We start from the raw sequence: 16,224 nt of genomic DNA on the forward strand, positions 1-16,224 counted from the left end.
TGCGCGGCCGCCTGCTTTGCGACTTCCGTCGCGCGCCCTTCGCCGGTCGCCGGCGCCGCGCGCCCCCGGGCGGCGGGGAGGAGCGAGAGCTGGCGCTGGCCCTGCAGGAGGCGCTGGAGCCGGCCGTGCGCCTGGGCCGCTACCCGCGCGCGCAGCTCGAGGTGTCAGCGCTGCTGCTAGAGGACGGTGGCTCGGCGCTGGCCGCCGCCCTCACGGCCGCCGCGCTCGCCCTGGCCGACGCGGGGGTCGAGATGTACGACCTGGTGGTGGGCTGCGGCCTGAGCCGCACGCCGGAGCCGGCGCCCACCTGGCTACTGGACCCCACGCGACTGGAGGAGGAGCACGCCGCCGCCGGCCTCACCGTGGCGCTCATGCCCGTGCTCAACCAGGTGGCCGGGCTGCTGGGCAGCGGGGAGGGCGGCCCGACCGAGAGCTGGGCCGAGGCAGTGCGTCTGGGCCTCGAGGGCTGCCAGCGGCTCTATCCCGTACTGCAGCAGTGCTTGGTGCGGGCTGCCCGGCGGAGGAGCGCCGCCGCGCCGTCCTGAACCAGAAGCCTGAGCCACGACGGACGCCAAGGACCGAGCTGCCGCCATCCCCTAAAGGACCTGTGCCGACAGCTTCCTGACTGCGCCGAGCTGAGAACTCCGAGGCCAGAAAGGATCTGAGGAGGCGTGCACAGAACTGATGGCACTGGACAGCTGTGTTGCAACGATTTCATTAAAGAAACGTTTCTACTTGAGCCGGTGCTTCCCAGTTCCGACCAATTAGAGGAAATTTGGGAATGCGGCTTGACTCCCACGTTGAAAAATACTTCAGCTGGACTGGCCTGAAACACGGGGCTTGGAGCTCTTGTCTTGTCAGGGATGGACCCTATGCAGGCCAGCTAGTGACTCCCTTTTATAGAATTGGCCTGCTCTTGAGAGAGTGGACAGAGGGCTGTGCCTTGTCATTTATATCTGAGCTAAAACAAATTCCTTTATATCTGAAAAAGTGTTCTGTTGTGCTTCTTGTCAGTGGCGGACTTAACGGAGCAAGGCTCTTCTGAGCATGTAATGTGGTCTTGGGCCCCTGGTGTCAAGGGCTGGGGACAGCATTGTCATAAAGGTGTCCTGTTCCTTAGAGCAACATAAGCAGAAGAGACCGGCTGAAGGTGAAGGAGGTGCTGGGGTTGGTGTGGGGAAATGTGCTTTGAAGAAGGAGAGGCTGCCCCTTTGAGCACCATAGCGGCCGCTGCCGAGGTGTGGCACGAGTAGGGAGGGTTGTGTGGCCCCAGGAGCACTCTGGGTGCACTCTCTGGCCTCTGGTTTGCTGCTGGGCAAGACCAAAGCTCAGGGGTGGGTAGCAGAAAGGGGTTTTGCTCTGGGTGGAAGCCAGATCCCACCTTTCCCTGGCCGTGTGCAGAGCAGCACAGCCGGAGGCCTCCTGCACTGCTGGTAAGAAATAGGGGTCCAGGCTGGCTTTGTTATCGTCTAGTCTTGCCTCCTGGGAGATGGCAGATAAACTGCCAGGAGTAAGAGCTTCTGGATGTTGGGAGACCAGGTGCAGCCTGGCCATTATTCCATATGGCAGAGCTGGCCTAGCTGAGTGACCACAAGAGTGGCATCTTCCCTGTGTGGCTCCTGTGCCCTGGCTTGGTAGGAGCTTCTGAATGTGCGTGTGTCCGGGGCTTGCTCAGCTTCTCCCGGAAAGCCTGACCTAAGGCAGCCAAAGGACCAGAATGAAGCTTGGAGACCATACCAAGAACCCCTGACCAGGGAAAAATACAAATTTTATTTTTCCCCTTTGACATTACAGCATTTCCAGAGCAGGTCTGAAATACACAGTGTCAAGCGAGAGACAAGATAGAAACAGGACATAAAAATGATACCCCTATTCTGAATGAGGGCTTTATAGGGTGGGTGGGCAGTCTGGAACCAAAGGTGGGTTATGTGGGACACACACCGAGGAGCTTAAAGACCGGAAGGGACCGTAGAACTTGAGTGGATCTTCTGTGCATCACTGGAACTGGGAAAGCGGGGCTGGTGGCTGCAGGACGCTCCACACTTGGAACTGGCAGGACCTGGAGAGGAGGGAAAAGCAGCCAAAGCAGTGCTTGCAGTCAGAGGGGCTGAGGCGCTCCCAAGGCAGGGGCCTGTTCAGCTGCCCCTTGCAATACTGGGCCTCAGCCTCATGAGGATGGCGAGCATGTGCTAGGCAGTTGCAGGCCTCCCTCTCAGTCCCCCGACTATCTGGAATCTTGGCCTCCAAAGCAAAAGCCACCATTACGGAGAGGCTTCCCTGCTGGTGCGGCTGAGCCACGCCTCCACTTCATTGTCCTCATTCCAAAATGGGTGCCTCTGGTTGCACAGGTGCCACCAGGACGCCTTCCAAAAATCATACGAGGCAAGGAAGGAAGCCTGGGAAGGAGCCGGGAGGGGTTCCACTCTTCTACTGACTGCCCTCCTGGTCTGATGCATGATTCTTCACCTGTAGAAAGACAGAAGCAGGACTCTGGCCAGGAGGAGTGAGAGCCATGGGGTGTCTGGGAAGGGGAGGTCTGTCTGCCAACATCTCCCCTCGCCTCCACATCTCTTTCTGGGCAGCTTGGGCAGCTCAGTGCTCCTCGAGATTCTTCTAGAGGCCTGGGAACCCAGAACCCCTAGACAAAACAAACATTCCCTTCCTCTAGCCCAGTCTTTCCCCAGATGTGACTCAGGCCTGGGCAATAGTAATGGCCCTCCAGAGCCCAGCAGTTGGAGGGGCAAAGCTGGACAGGTGGCGGAAGGGAAGTTCATTACTGCCAGCCCCTCCACCGGCATCTGGGCCCTGTTGAGATGGCCCAAACAAACCCGGGGCTCGGCCTATCTCAGGGACTACCAATAAGGGAGGAGGATATGGTAGGTCAGGGAACATTTGGGCCCTTTGATGTTGCACGAAGGGCTCTTATCAGACTCAGGTTGGATGTTCTCCATCCAGGAAGGTCTGTGTGCCACAGCTTCCCCGGGGAGCACGGTACACTATAAGATGTGGGGGCAGGGAAAAGGCAGAAATCGGTTTTAACAAGCTTGCCAGGTGGTTCTCAGGCAAGGGGTGTGGGGCCATGAGGCACAGCTGTGATGTCTGTGGTGCTCAAAGCCCGCCTCCCGGCTTCCTGGAGAAGATGGTATTTCAGCCCAGAACTGGTCCAGCTGCCTGGCTGTGGCCCCTAGTCTAGCTGAGCTCATCAAGCCCGAGTTAAGAGGGGGAGACAACGCAGTGCAGGGCCCATGTTCTGGGGCTTGCCTGCGGTAGAAGTCCTGTGTCTCCCCTCAACCACCACTGTGGGCTCCCGCACAAACCCGAGTCTCTCCCTTGTTCACAGGGAGGCCACAAGGACTCAAACGCAGGGAGGGTGAGGATGAGGGGAGGTGCCGGGCCACTCACTGCCTCCTCTGGGTCTGTGCTGTCCTCGGGGCTGTCTGCTTCTGGATGGGGCCTCTGGCCCCTGGGCTCCTGCTTGGCTTCAGTGTTTCTGCATGAGGACCTCTTACTCACCAGGGCCCTGTTTTCTTCACTGGCCTCTGACCCTGTTGAGGGACAGTCTCCAGTTAGTGGCCAGGTTTGGAGGTCCCGGCTGATCTCAGAGAGGCTGCTTGGTGCCCGGCACTGATCTGGTGTGCCTAGGGCTTGAGACGACAAGATGGGGGTGGACTGGGACACTGCTCTGCGCCCAGACAGCTGCTGAGTGGTGGGGGGAAGGTCCTAGAACAACCTTGAAGCCATAGGGTCTTCAGCCATGGGGACAACCAGACCCTGGGGAGGGCAGGAAGGAGCCCTACAGATGGAAAGCAGGATGCCAGGTGCCATGCCCCCCGGCACCTTCAGCAGTGGGCAAAGCTGGAGCTCACTTGGAGTGCAGGCTGGGCCCCCAGTTGGAGGTGCTTGACCCAGAAGCTGGTCCCTCTGCTGGTCCATGCGCTCCAGAGTCTCCAACAGACGGTCCACCTGGGCTTTGATCTGGCTTAGCTCCCCCCTGATGGAGTGCAGCTCCTCGGTCTGGACTGTGTGGAGAGGGGCCGGAGCTGGTGTCCCACGGCCCAGGAGGCAGAGGGCATGGCCGCCCATGCTCCCGGGCCTGCCCTCACTGCCGAGGTCCTCCCAGCTCTTTCCTGGCCCTGTAGGTGAAGGCTCTGCCCCTTCACTCACGCTTTATTTGCTCTTGGGGCAGGTGGCTCTTCCTGGGGCCCTTGTGGGGACTGCAGCTGCTCTTGATCCCCATGCCCACCTGGGTCCTCCGGATCTTGACAGGCACGCGGTTAATGAGTGGAGGGATTCTTTGGCACTCATACACACTACTGGGACAGGATAGAGAGGGAGTCAGGCCAACCAGCCCCACCTGTTTACCCAGAGGACCAAGGGGGCAAGATCCACCTACCGGTAGGGGACATCTTCCCTGCACAGCTTGTAGTCCAGGTCATAGTTACTGCTGCTGCAACAGAGACAAATGGGGAAGGGGTCACTCTCCATGGCCAGAGTCCTTTCCCAGACCCATTTAATTTGAAGAAACTGAGGTGTGCAACTTTTCCTTAGAATCCCAGAATTCTCCATTGGAAGAGGCCTTAGGGACTTGACCAAGGCCATTTTGAGAGAACACAGCAAACCAGCTTCCCCATGTCTGGCCTCTAATAAGGGGTGTCTGTCAGGTGGCCCTGGTGGGCAGGAGGGGTCAATCGCCTGCAGCCTTCTGGCCGGCCAGATCAGGGCTCTCCAAAAGTTCCTCTGCCTGACCCAGGAACAGCTGATGTTCTGGATCGTAGTCTGGCAAAGGATGAAAGGAAAGAGTTAAGTCAGGGCCCAAAGCCACAGTGGGGGTGTGAGAGCCTTTAATCCTTGGTTGGGATTGCCAGGATGTGGCCCAGCACTGACTGGCAGGGCCAGCCAGGCAGGATTAAGGCTGTGGCCAGGCCGCCTTCCTCTTTGCTCCAGTCCTTGGGAGAGAGCAGGAGTCTGGAAAGTCCCAGACTCTCGTTGCCCGGCCTTTCCCCCTTCTCTCACGTACCATGCATCTCCAGGCAGGGAATTGGTGCCTAGGAGGGATGTGGAGATTGGGTGCAAAGAGAATTAAGCACCTGCCTGGGCAGGGAGGCCCTGTGGGGACACAGCTACAGGAGCTTCGGGTGCCATCTGCACCCGGGGCTGGAACGGGGGATAAGGATCAGGGGAGGGGATGCACGCGGCGGCAATACAGCTTCTAAAACAACTTTCTGGTGCTGTGCGTCCCCAGCTCAGGCCCAGCCCACGAGGGGCGAGGCCTGTAAGGCTACTGGGTCAGAATGGAGGACGTTGGGGGCGAGGGGAGGGAGTTCCCCTTCATCCTGAGACGCCCCACAGGCCGGTTAGTGAAATTTCCCGCCATCCTCGCCTCCGCTTTCTGGCTTCAGGAGATCTGGACGGGCGGCCTGGACACAGCAGGGAGGCCGATTGCTGATTCCGGTGGTGGGAGGATCATCCTTGGAGAAAGGAGAAAGTGACAGCGGCGCGCCAGGAGGGCGCGTGCGCAGCCCCGGGGGTCGGGCCCGAGGTGGGTGGGGGTCCCGCGCCCAGCGCCCAGCGCAGCCTCGGGAGGGCTTGGAACCAGCCAGCGGGAGGGCTTGGGGGCTTGGGGACTTGGGGGCTTGGGGGCTAGGACGCTAGGACAGAACTGAAGCTGATGCGTCTCCGCTGGGCGCCACTGCTCAGGGAAAATTCTCTCCTGGATCCTTTTGGATTGGCTGGAGAGGTCCGCCCCCTCCGACCGGACGGAAACGTTGACGGAGAGCAGACATGGTGCTGAAGCCTGTGGCTGACCACCTGAGTCTCCGCGGCAAGAACTTTTTCACGGCAGCATTGGTGGTTCAGTGGTAGAATTCTCGCCTGCCACGCGGGAGGCCCGGGTTCGATTCCCGGCCAATGCAGTGGTTTGACTTTTTCCTCCCTTCCATTTTTTTTTCTTACAACTTTTTGACGTAGTCAAAAATGAATGGTGTAGGAATGATATTTCATTGACTGCTTAGCACAGACTGGAGAGCAGCCTGAGTTGAAACACACACAGGATGGGTTTGGGAATTAGATGTTAGGCTACATGGGCCCCACAGCCTTGCTTGCTGCAGTTACGGGGTCCCTCTTGGCCTGAAGGAAGGTGGGCTCTGGTGCCGGCCCTCCTACCCTCATCCCACCCCATGCCACCCCTCAGTCATCAGCCAGGGCTGATGGCAACTGCCCTTGAGTCTTTTCCCCCAAGGGGCAGTGGCCTGGTCACATGGCTTCTCCGTGCTCTGTCCTCTGGTCTGGGTTAATTGCTACAGTCTGCAAGTCTGGGCTTCCCACAAAAGGAGAAATAGAACACTCCTTCGGAACGGTGCTGTGGGCAGAGGTCAAACCACCTGTGTCCGCGGGGACTTGGGACAGTCCTTACACCACAGGCCTTTCCCTACAGGTTGAAAAATTCCATTTGGAGGCTCAGGTCACATGTCCTGGACTTGACTAGTTCTCACGGACAGGTCATCCAGCAGCTCAGCGGCTAACCACATCCCCAACCTGTCGTTCCTCTGGGCACCATCCTAAGGCCCAGAGCCACAGTCCCAGCTGCCCACCCACTGCTGCCCTGGACCCAGGCGGCTCCAGTGACAGCCCCCCACCCCCCACCCCACCCCGCAAAATGCTTCATTCTCCCTACTGGAGTCCCTACTGGGGATGTGTGACTTAAGGAGGTCACCCCTGCCCCCAGCGTTGAAGGCGGGGTCCCCTCTGAATGGAGTCCGAGCCCCTGCCAGGCAGCTGCCATTACGCCCCATTGCCTCCCTATTCCTGCACCTGCATCCTTCAGAAGGCTGGCAGAAGCAGGTCAGAGCAGGCTGGGGAAGGTAGTGGGGGAGGACAGGAAATCCGAAGGTGACAAAGCGAAGAACTGAGGCCCTTAGGGGCAATGGGGTTGATTCCCATGGTCAGTTTGGGGTGTGCAGGAGGCCTCAAAATTGGCCTCAAAAGTGGCCACGGTAAAAAAGCACATGAGAGAACTACGGCAGAGAACCACTTTGCTCCTATCAGACAGTGATAATTACCAAACCCCCAGAATCACATGAGATGCAAGGCAAACCAACACCACATATGCAGTTCTGCTCCACTGAAGAGATGTGAGTTTAAAAAACCGCATTACCTGTGAGCACACACCTACTCATCAGCCCCAAACAAACGCAGTGCAAAAGCCACCCACGCCGGCACACTCACAGGGTGACACAGACCTTCAGGCTGACGCTGACAGGGAGAGATTTGGCTTAATCTCTCTCAAGGTCAACCTGGAGGTTCAGGGACTTCTCAGATCAGCCCCCAGCCCAACCCCGCCATCTCCTTTCCAGGAAGATGAGGCAAGGTGAAACCCAAAAGAGACTGGAAACTTTGGCCCCAGGGGATTTACACACTGCTGTTCCTAACAGCAAACACCTGCCCCACTGCCTCCTCCACCACAAGACAGAAACCACCCAAATGCCCGCAGGAGGGCCAGGAGCTGAGTGAGGACATCACAGATGCCCAGATGAGGGGACACTCATTACGCCTGTGAAAAGGGCACGTTAGCTGGCAGAACGTGGCGGGCTCCTTTCTGAAAATGTTTAAAGATTTCTTAATATTATCCTCTTTTTTTTTAAATGTTTATTTTGTTACTGTTGGGAGAGAGAGAGCAAGCATGAGTTGGGGAAGGGCAGAGAGAAAGGGAAACCAAGAATCTGAAGCAGGCTCCATGCTGTCAGCACAGAGCCTGACTTGGGGTTCAAATTCACAAACCCTGAGATCAAGACCTGAGCTGAAGTCAGATGGTTAACCGAGTGAGCCAACCAGGCACCCCTTAACATTTTCTTACACTTCCCAAGTTAGGGGCAAGATTTCATCCAGGGAAGTTCCCATTTGCTACTTCCCAAATATCTGTACCTGGAAAAAGCCCCCAAGCACCATGAAGGTGGGGATCCCCTGGGAGGACCCATGCCCCCTGGCTCCAGGTGGGAGGAGGGGGCATCCTGCCTCGGTCAGCAGGTGGTGCTGGGTGACACCAGCGATGAGAAGCCTTGGAATGAACGGGTCATCTCCTTCAGTTTATGGACAAAAGCTGAGGCCGAGTGAGAAGGAACCCCCAGGTGCCTCAGTGAGTTCCCTGAGCTGGCCTCCTGAGCTCCTTGTTTCATCCCAGGGGGACCCAGAGCCCCAGACAAGCCCGCAAGCAGCCCCCCTCCCCTGCAGACAACCCTGGACAGACTCACCAGGAGATGGCTGTGCCCGGCTGCCTCTTCTGGCCTGGCTGGGTGGGGCCGGGCCTGGGCTCTCCAGCCATGTCTAAATCTGAAGAGAGAAAGAGCAGGGCAGAGCATAAGAGGAGGGAAGGAGGGGTGCAGAGGAAGGGCCCAAGTGCACAGGGGCTTCACTCACTTCCAGGCTGGCCCCTCCCTGCTCCTCAGCCCCCAGGCAGTGGGTATGGTCCTCTGAGTGGCCCCGAGACACGGGGCAGCAGAGTAGGCAGCCTGGCCTGGCCTCCTTCACACCCCGAACCCACCATGGCAATCAACCCCATTGCCTATGCCCTTGGTGGTACCATCAAGAGGCAGGAGGGACGATATCCGTGGTCTTCGTGTCCTCTGGGGAGACACCCAGCCCTGGCCAGAGATAGTTTTCGAGTGTCCTGCTGCCTGTCTGCCTGCCCACTTGCCTGCCTGCTCCCGGCCCACGCACCGCAGCTGCCTGTGGGCTAAGCCCCTGGGTCGGAGATGGTCGCAGTGGCTCTAAGTGAGAAGCAAAGCCAGCAGCTGGCCTGCTCTGGGGAACAAACACCCCACTGCCCTCTGTCGGTGGGGGAGGCAAGAGTCGGCTGATCCCATGTAGGGGAGGACTGAGATGGGTCTGTGCGCCAGTCACCGCAGATCTTCTAGTTTCTGGGCTCCTCTCCTTTGCTGTTCACCACTGGAGAAAGCAGCTCTTCCACAGTGGGAGAGGGAGAGGACTCCTGCGTACCCTCACTCGGTGCTCAGGGCCTGGCCCTAAGTAAGTGCCACTTGATGTCTGCAGAATTCATGAATGGAAGTCCATGAAATCGATTCTGGTTTTTTTTTGGGGGGGGGGTTGGATCAGACCCCGGAGTTTCGCTTGTGACTTCAAGGCCCCTCCCCTGAGCCCAACCCCTTTCTTCCTCTGTCTGTGGTCCACTGTGGCTGCCAAGATGGTAACAAATGGGAGCCTTCTCATTTTCCTGTTCTCAAGACTTCATGCAACACAAGAGCCAAGAGCACTTACTCAGCACCTGCTTGCTTGCCGTGGAGAGCAGGAGACTGGCCATAGTGTCTCTGAGGCACTGACGATCCAGACTATGTGTTTAATTAGGAGGAAGTTGGAATTTATCACCCCCACCTTAGCTTTCCTCTTCCATTCATGGTTCTGATTCATCCACTCAAGGACGCATTACCCAAATGTCCATGTACCAAGGTGAACGCCTGTACTTTGTCTCGTCTGGCTTTCTGTGTCTATTCCTTTGGTATATCTATTTTTTTTAATTTATTTTTGAGAGAGAGAGACAGAACATGAGCGAGGGAGGGGCAGAGAGAGCCGAAGACGCAGAATCCAAAGCAGAATCCAGGTCCCGAGCTGTCAGCTCGAACTCATGAACCGTGAGATCATGACCTGAGGTGAAGTCGGATGCTTAACTGACTGAGCCAACCAGGTACCCAGTGACGTATCTTAATACCCCTGGTCACTTTCACATTTGCAATGTCCACCGGGGACAGAAAATCACACGCATGTCCACCACACAGGGCAGAGGCACTTAGAAATTCCTGATGTGCCCAAGATAGAAGGCACAGCATTAATATAAATTCATCATTCTCTTTGGGCTAAACATCATCACTATCCCCTAAAAATGAGAATACTGAGTAGGATGTGATTGCACAGAAATGAGAGAATTCAGAAACCTGCATCATTCTCCTGGGGCCCCGATCATAGGACCCAGCTTTGGGGGAAAAACCATTCAATGGCTACCAGATTGCCAGTGATGAGTCAGTTATCACAAGGGGGCTAGTGGAGTGTCTGGGAAGTTCACCACCTATGGCAAACCATGTCCACATCTGTAATGGGCATCTTCCTGAGCACCTATCACCTGCAGCCCAGAGCAGGTAAGCCTGGTTATGGCTGGCCCCACCCCCATTCAAGGGCTGTATCGTCAAGATTCCCCAGAGAAACAGAACTGATAGGATGTATACACAGAAAGAAAGAGATTTATCGTAAGGAATTGGCTGACAAATCTCAAGATTGGCAGTCGGCAAACTGCAGACCCATGAGAGATAATGGCATAGTTCCAGTCCAAAGACCAACAAGTCTGAGACCTAGAAGATTCAGTTTCAGTTCAAGTTTGAAGGCAGGAAGAAAGAAAACTGATGTCCCAGCTCAATGGCAGTCAGGTAGGAAGAGTTCCCTCTTACTCTTGGGAAGTAAATCTTTTCATTCTATTCAAGCCTTCAACTGATTGGATGAGGCCCACCCACATCCGCTTTACTGCATCAACCCCTTCAAATGTTGATCTCGTCCCAAAACACTCTTAATGGGGTACCTGGGTGGCTCAGTTGGTTAAGCGTCACACTCTGGCTCAGGTCATGATCAGATCTTGCGGTTTGTGAGGTCAAGCCCTGTGTCAGACTCTGGGCTGACAGTTTGCTCAGAGCCTGGAGCCTGTTATGGATTCTGTCTCCCTTTCTCTCCGCCCCTCTGCCGCTCACACTTTGTCTCTGTCTCTCTCAAAAATAAACAAACACTAAAAAATAAAAAATAAAAAACAAAACAAAAACACTCTTAGAGACTCACCCAAAATAATATTTGGCCAAATCTCTGTGCACCCCATGGCCCTAAGTGAGACACAAACTTAACCATCACAGGGACCAAGCACCAGGAAACAGGGTGGAGGTCTTTGTTCCACATTCATCTCTCATAAAGACCCCGGGACAGGTTTCCTGGGGGACATACCCTCTTACATTCCCCCGGGGGCTGTGAGAGCCTGATTCATGGAACTCGGGAGAGATAGTTCATGAACAGAAGTCATAATGAGTGACCGCAGATGACACAAGGGCAGGGGAGGTCAGCAGTCAGATGGGAAGGAAGCAGAAGACAGAAACAGACCAAGTGGATGGAAGGACTAGAGTGAGGAAAAGGGAGAGAAGCAGAAGGGGGTGGACATCCTGGACAACTGGTCTCCAGGGTTCCTTGAGCCGACTCCCTGATGTGCCCACTCTGACCTCATCAAATGGGTGCAAAGTACTTCACTTATTTTCATAGGGCTCCCAGGAAGGAAAGGGTCGCTGTGTCATCCCCAATGCTAGAATGTTGCAACCAACGGCCAGAAGTGATTGAAATTAACCATCTGCCAGATGGGGCTGCATCTTCACACCCAGCACCTCACCCAACCCTCACCGCAGCCTCGTAGGGTAGATGCTCTGAGTGCCCCGTCTCAGGGCTACCGTAACCGGGCTCAGGTGGACAGTGAGCTGAGAGGAGCGGTGGGATCTCAGTCCCCAGCCTTGCAACCGCTACAGTGTTCCAACAAGTTAAAGGGCTTACTTGAAGCCATCCAGTGGGGGGGGGGGGGGGGCCCCCGCCTGCATGGCTCTGTCGCTCAAGTGTCTGACCCTTGATTTGGTTTCAGGCCATGATCTCATGGGTTTGTGAGTTCGAGCCCCACATCGGACAATGAGGCGCTTGCCTGGGATGCTGTCTCTCCCTCTCTCTCTCTCTCTGCCCCTCCCCTGCTTCCCCTGCTCTCGAAATAAATAAACTTAAAAAAAAAAAGAAAGAAAGAGAATACCCAGTGGGATCGGCTGGAAGCGGAGGCTGGGTCTGTCAGCGCCTTCAGGCTGCACAGTCCTGGCGCCAGACTGCTCCATTACCGGCTCCACCCTGTGCAGAATCCAAAGCGGGGCAAGAACAGAGCACAGGCAGACAGAGCAATGCTGCAGGCCTGAGTCCCGGACGTGCCAGGCGGCTTCTCACAGTGGACGTGAGTCATTCCTTCTACCCCTTCACATCTGAGCCCCCTTCCTGTGTTACAGGTATCCCCTAGCTTTGAGACATAAACTGCCTCCCATGAAAGAGGCTGAAAATGCCCCTTTCCGCCTCCCTCTCCCGGCCTTCGTTGCCCTTGGGGCCTGGGCACGTAACGTGGCTCCTCTCCTCAGACCCACATGCCTGACTTTGAAGGAGAGCTGCCAGCGTGAAGAAGTCCCTCTCAGCAATTGATGGTGGCAGTGGCTGCAGCTATATCCAGCTTTCAAGGGCGGTGCGCCTCCGCCCCGCGTTGGAGGCACTGGCTGTGGCGTCTGCACCCGGCACAGGCAATGAGGTGTTTTCCTGACCTGATGCTCTGACCTCTCCAAGAGCTCCTGGGAACTAAGCAGTAGCTTCGGCAAATTCCTTTTCTGCTTCGAGTCGCCAGAATCGGTTTCTGTTGCTTAAAACAAGAACCTTGATTGACACAAAATAGGATTAGGTGTGGAAGGGGCTAAAAGCCCAGGGGGAAACGGGGGTGCTTTAAAGCTGGAATGTGGCCAGAGGACAGTGAAAATCCAGCTAGTATTAAGGGACAGGATACCAGGAGTGCATGGGATGCCATGGTGAGATAGTTAATCCTGCGGTCCCCCAGAACAAAGTGGCCCTCAAAGGCAGGGCTTTGGGGATCTGGCGGCTCCTGACATAGAAGGGTATAAAGATTACCCTGAGGTCAAGGGCTGTTGGCCAGAGGGCTGTGCTAATGGCACCACACAGCTTAAAGGAAAGGACAATCTCAGAATCCAAAATCTCTGCTCAAGTCATGGTTAGAAAACCAGGGCATTTTTTTAAATGTATATTTATTTTTGAGAGAGAGAGAGAGAGAGAGAGAGAGAGAGATAGATCATGCTTGTGAGACCAGGGGAGGGACAGAGAGAGACGGCCACAGAGGATCTGAAGCTGGTTCTGTGCTGACAGCAGAGAGCCCAACGCAGGGCTCGAACCCACGAACTGCGAGATCATGACCTGAGCCAAAGTTAGAGGCCTAACTGGCTGAGTCACCCAGGCGCCCCCAAAAGCAGGAATTTTTATATCTTGCAGTTACAAGGATGAGAGAGTAAAATAAACCAATGTTCCAGCTTGATCAGTGGCTATAGAACCCCATCAGGTGGCCTCATACCCTTCCTTGCTAGGCCTCTAGCTGGGAGAGAATGGAGAATGGAGGGCAAGGCCATCAGAACGGGGCTCTTGGGGAAGGTGGAAGGCTTAGGTACCTCCCACTCCCAGGGAACCTCCCTTGCCAGCAGAAGCTACCTCTTGGTCCTACCGAACACGCTAGAGGCACACACTTGCTGGCTATTTGCCAAGCCCATACCCCTCCCTGGGTACACATCTGGGTGGAGTTTCCTGGCCTCCCTTGCAGTTAGTGTGCTACGTGCTACGTGACCAGTGCACACGTGCAACCGTGGCCAGCAGCTGGCACTTCCCGAAATAACACACCCCCTTATGACCTTGCCATGAACGAGTCCCCTTGCGTGCCCTACCCCACCACCCCTCACTTTCTCCAGACTGAGACACCAAGTCAGACCCCTGCAGGTCCCAGGGGGCCGATGACTTCAAATCTAGAAGGAGGATATGGAATCACCAAAAGAACCCAGAGATTTTGCTAATTTATATCGGCAGAAACCTGGCACAGTGATCAGGGAACGGATTCTGAGGGTGGAGGGCTGGGGGAGGGAGCAAACAACTTGAGACAGGGTCGAACGTACTGATACTAAGTGGGGCTCGTCTGAGTAGCTGGGACGGTTCTAATTGTTTGCCCTGGTGGTTGCCTGAAACCCGGCCTTAATCGTGGCCAAATGACATTAGCTGAGGGAGAAGAAGAAAAATGAGCCCCTGACTTTCTGAGTTGATTAACGACCAGGCACAGTTTCAAGCAACTTGTTTCACAGATTTACTTAGTTAACAAGCGAGGTTCGATGGTATACTGTTGATGAAGGAATCGAAAAAGTTTGGGGCACGAGCTCAGCTGAGCTGACATTCATCCCTGTTTGCTGACCTCAGGCTCTGTCGCCAACACCTTAATGTACCAAGTCAGTTTATTATCCTCACTTTACAGAAGAACAGAAGGCAGAGAGATGTTTTGGGGTGACCAAGTGTCCCGGATCGCCTGGGAATGAGGGGTTTCCAAGCACGTGGGGCTTGCAGTGCTGACACCCAGACCGTTCCAGGCAGACTGGGGTGACGGGTCTCGCGCAAAGTAACGCAGTAAGTGACAGAGCCTGCCCTGAAATCCAGGTGGCCTGACTTTAGGCTCAAACTCTCCACCTCCCCCCCATGGTTCTGGCACCAGAGCCTGCGTCTGAAGTGGCCAGAGATCTTGTTAAAACCCAAGCCCTGGGGCGCCTGGGTGGCGCAGTCAGTTAAGCGTCCGACTTCGGCCAGGTCACGATCTCGCGGTCCGTGAGTCCGAGCCCCGCGTCGGGCTCTGGGCTGATGGCTCGGAGCCTGGAGCCTGTTTCCGATTCTGTGTCTCCCTCTCTCTCTGCCCCTCCCCCGTTCATGCTCTGTCTCTCTCTGTCCCAAAAATAAAAAAAAAAAAAAAGTTGAAAAAAAAAAAAACTCAAGCCCTGGCCTCACCTTCCCCATTCAGTTGGCTGGAGGTGGTGGAGGTGGCTGAGAATTTTCTCTTCTTTTTAAAATTTATTTATTTATAAGAGAGAGAGAGGGAGAGCATACGAGCACGAGTGGGGGAGGGGCAGAGAGGGAAAGAGAGAGAATCCCAAGCAGGCTCCACCAGCGCAGGGCCGGACACGGGGCTCAAGCGCACAAACTCGTGACATCATGACCTGAGCCAAAACCAAGAGCCAGGCGCTTCACCGACTGAGCCACCTGGGAGCCCCGAGAATTTGCTTTTCTACCAGGTTCCCGGCTGACGCCAATGCCGCTGGTCTGCAGCCTGACTTGGAGAAGCTCCGCGTTGTGCTGCCCCGCCTCCAGACGAGAAGCTTGGAATGGACTTTTCAGGTAGGACCTGCCCACTGCCACCTCCACTCGCAAACTCTTGGATGGCCCCTTTGCCACAGCGCTGAGAAATACACGGCCGGGGCACAAGCCTTCGTGCAGGGAATGCTGACCGGCGAGGCCGCAGCAGAATGGGAATTTGGTGTCTGGGCTCAGGAGGGCACGGGATTGCCAGCATTAGTTGTCAGTGCAGAGGTGGGGTTGCCACACGGGTGGCTCCAGCGTCGCTGCCAGAGTTTACCCTCCGCAGTTCCTGCCAGCACTGGCCTGGGTGTCTACCTGGCCTGACTTTCAGCCGAATCTGGGGCACTATTTCTGGCTGCGTAAGCCCCCGGGCTGGCTCTCTGACTCTCCCTGGGATCCTGTGATCAGGATTTTTGTTGTTAATTGAGGTGAAATTCACATAGCAGGAAAGTAACCAGTTTGGTGGCATTTGTGAGACCACCACCTCTAAGTGTTCAAAACAAAACCCAGACCCATTGAGCAGTTACTCCCCATTCTCCTGCCACCCCTGGCCACCACCAACATGCGTTTTATTTCTGTGGATTTACCTATTCTGAATATTTCGTATGAATGGAACCATGATATGTGACCTTTTGTGGCTACTTTATTTCACTGAAAATGTTTTCAAGGTTCATCCACCTCAGCACGTATCTGTACTTGATTCCTTTTTGTTCTTTGAGAGAGAGAGAGAGAGAGACAGAGAACGTGTCACGCAAGCACGGGGAGGGGCAGAGGGGAGAAAGAATCCTGTGGGATCATGCCCCGAGCCGAAATCAAGAGTCAGACACTTCACTGGCTGAGCCACCCAGGCGCCCCAGTACTTCGTTCCTTTTAATGGCTGAATAATATTCTTTGGCACGTACACACCAAGATTTGTTTATCCACTCGTCCGTTGATGGGTGTTTGGGTTGTTGCGAATAATGCTGCTGGGAACTTTGTGCATATAAGGACTTGTTGGTGCATAAGGACTTGTTGGAGTACTTGTGTTCAGTTCTCTCGGGTACGTACCTAGCAGTGGGGCTGCTGGGGCATGTAGTAGCTGTGCTTACCTTTTTGAGGACTCCCCAAACTGTTTCCAGAGTTTTATGTTCCCGCCAGCAGTGTATGAGGGTTTCAGTTGGTCCAAGACCTCATCAACGTTTGTTATCATCTGTTTCTTTTTTTAATGTTTTTATTTATTTTTGAAGGAGAGAGAGA

The 16,224-nt window shown here is 55.4% G+C and overlaps 2 protein-coding genes and 1 non-coding gene across 13 annotated transcripts in view; 2 read left to right on the forward strand and 1 right to left on the reverse strand.

The window, feature by feature from the left end:
• EXOSC6 (exosome component 6) overlaps nt 1-990 on the forward strand; it is a 1,699-nt gene extending 709 nt beyond the window's left edge. Inside the window, exon 2 of the mRNA XM_040443111.1 lies at nt 1-990. This exon is cut by the window's left edge and continues 17 nt beyond it. Within this exon, the coding sequence (XP_040299045.1) occupies nt 1-545 (545 nt within the window). The 3' untranslated portion in view covers nt 546-990.
• LOC121009784 (RNA-binding Raly-like protein) overlaps nt 1-12,420 on the reverse strand; it is a 16,313-nt gene extending 3,893 nt beyond the window's left edge. Inside the window, exons 1-8 of one of the 11 annotated variants that reach the window (XM_040443100.1) lie at nt 11,822-12,417; nt 8,247-8,325; nt 4,394-4,447; nt 4,165-4,313; nt 3,867-4,019; nt 3,403-3,545; nt 2,424-2,466; nt 2,356-2,363 (exon numbers count right to left, since the gene is read on the reverse strand). In XM_040443100.1, the coding sequence (XP_040299034.1) occupies nt 2,428-2,466; nt 3,403-3,545; nt 3,867-4,019; nt 4,165-4,313; nt 4,394-4,447; nt 8,247-8,325; nt 11,822-11,900 (696 nt within the window). In that variant the 5' untranslated portion in view covers nt 11,901-12,417 and the 3' untranslated portion in view covers nt 2,356-2,363; nt 2,424-2,427. The other 10 variants (XM_040443101.1, XM_040443099.1, XM_040443110.1 and 7 more) reach the window with 10 other exon arrangements.
• On the forward strand, nt 5,842-5,912 carry TRNAG-GCC (transfer RNA glycine (anticodon GCC)). Its single transcript has one exon. It is a non-coding gene; the product is annotated as a tRNA-Gly (tRNA).
• Nucleotides 12,421-16,224: the final 3,804 nt, after the last annotated feature.

Source organism: Herpailurus yagouaroundi, unplaced genomic scaffold, assembly GCF_014898765.1.
Source record: "Herpailurus yagouaroundi ecotype Mexico unplaced genomic scaffold, PumYag 190, whole genome shotgun sequence".
Classification (NCBI taxonomy): domain Eukaryota; kingdom Metazoa; phylum Chordata; class Mammalia; order Carnivora; family Felidae; genus Herpailurus; species Herpailurus yagouaroundi.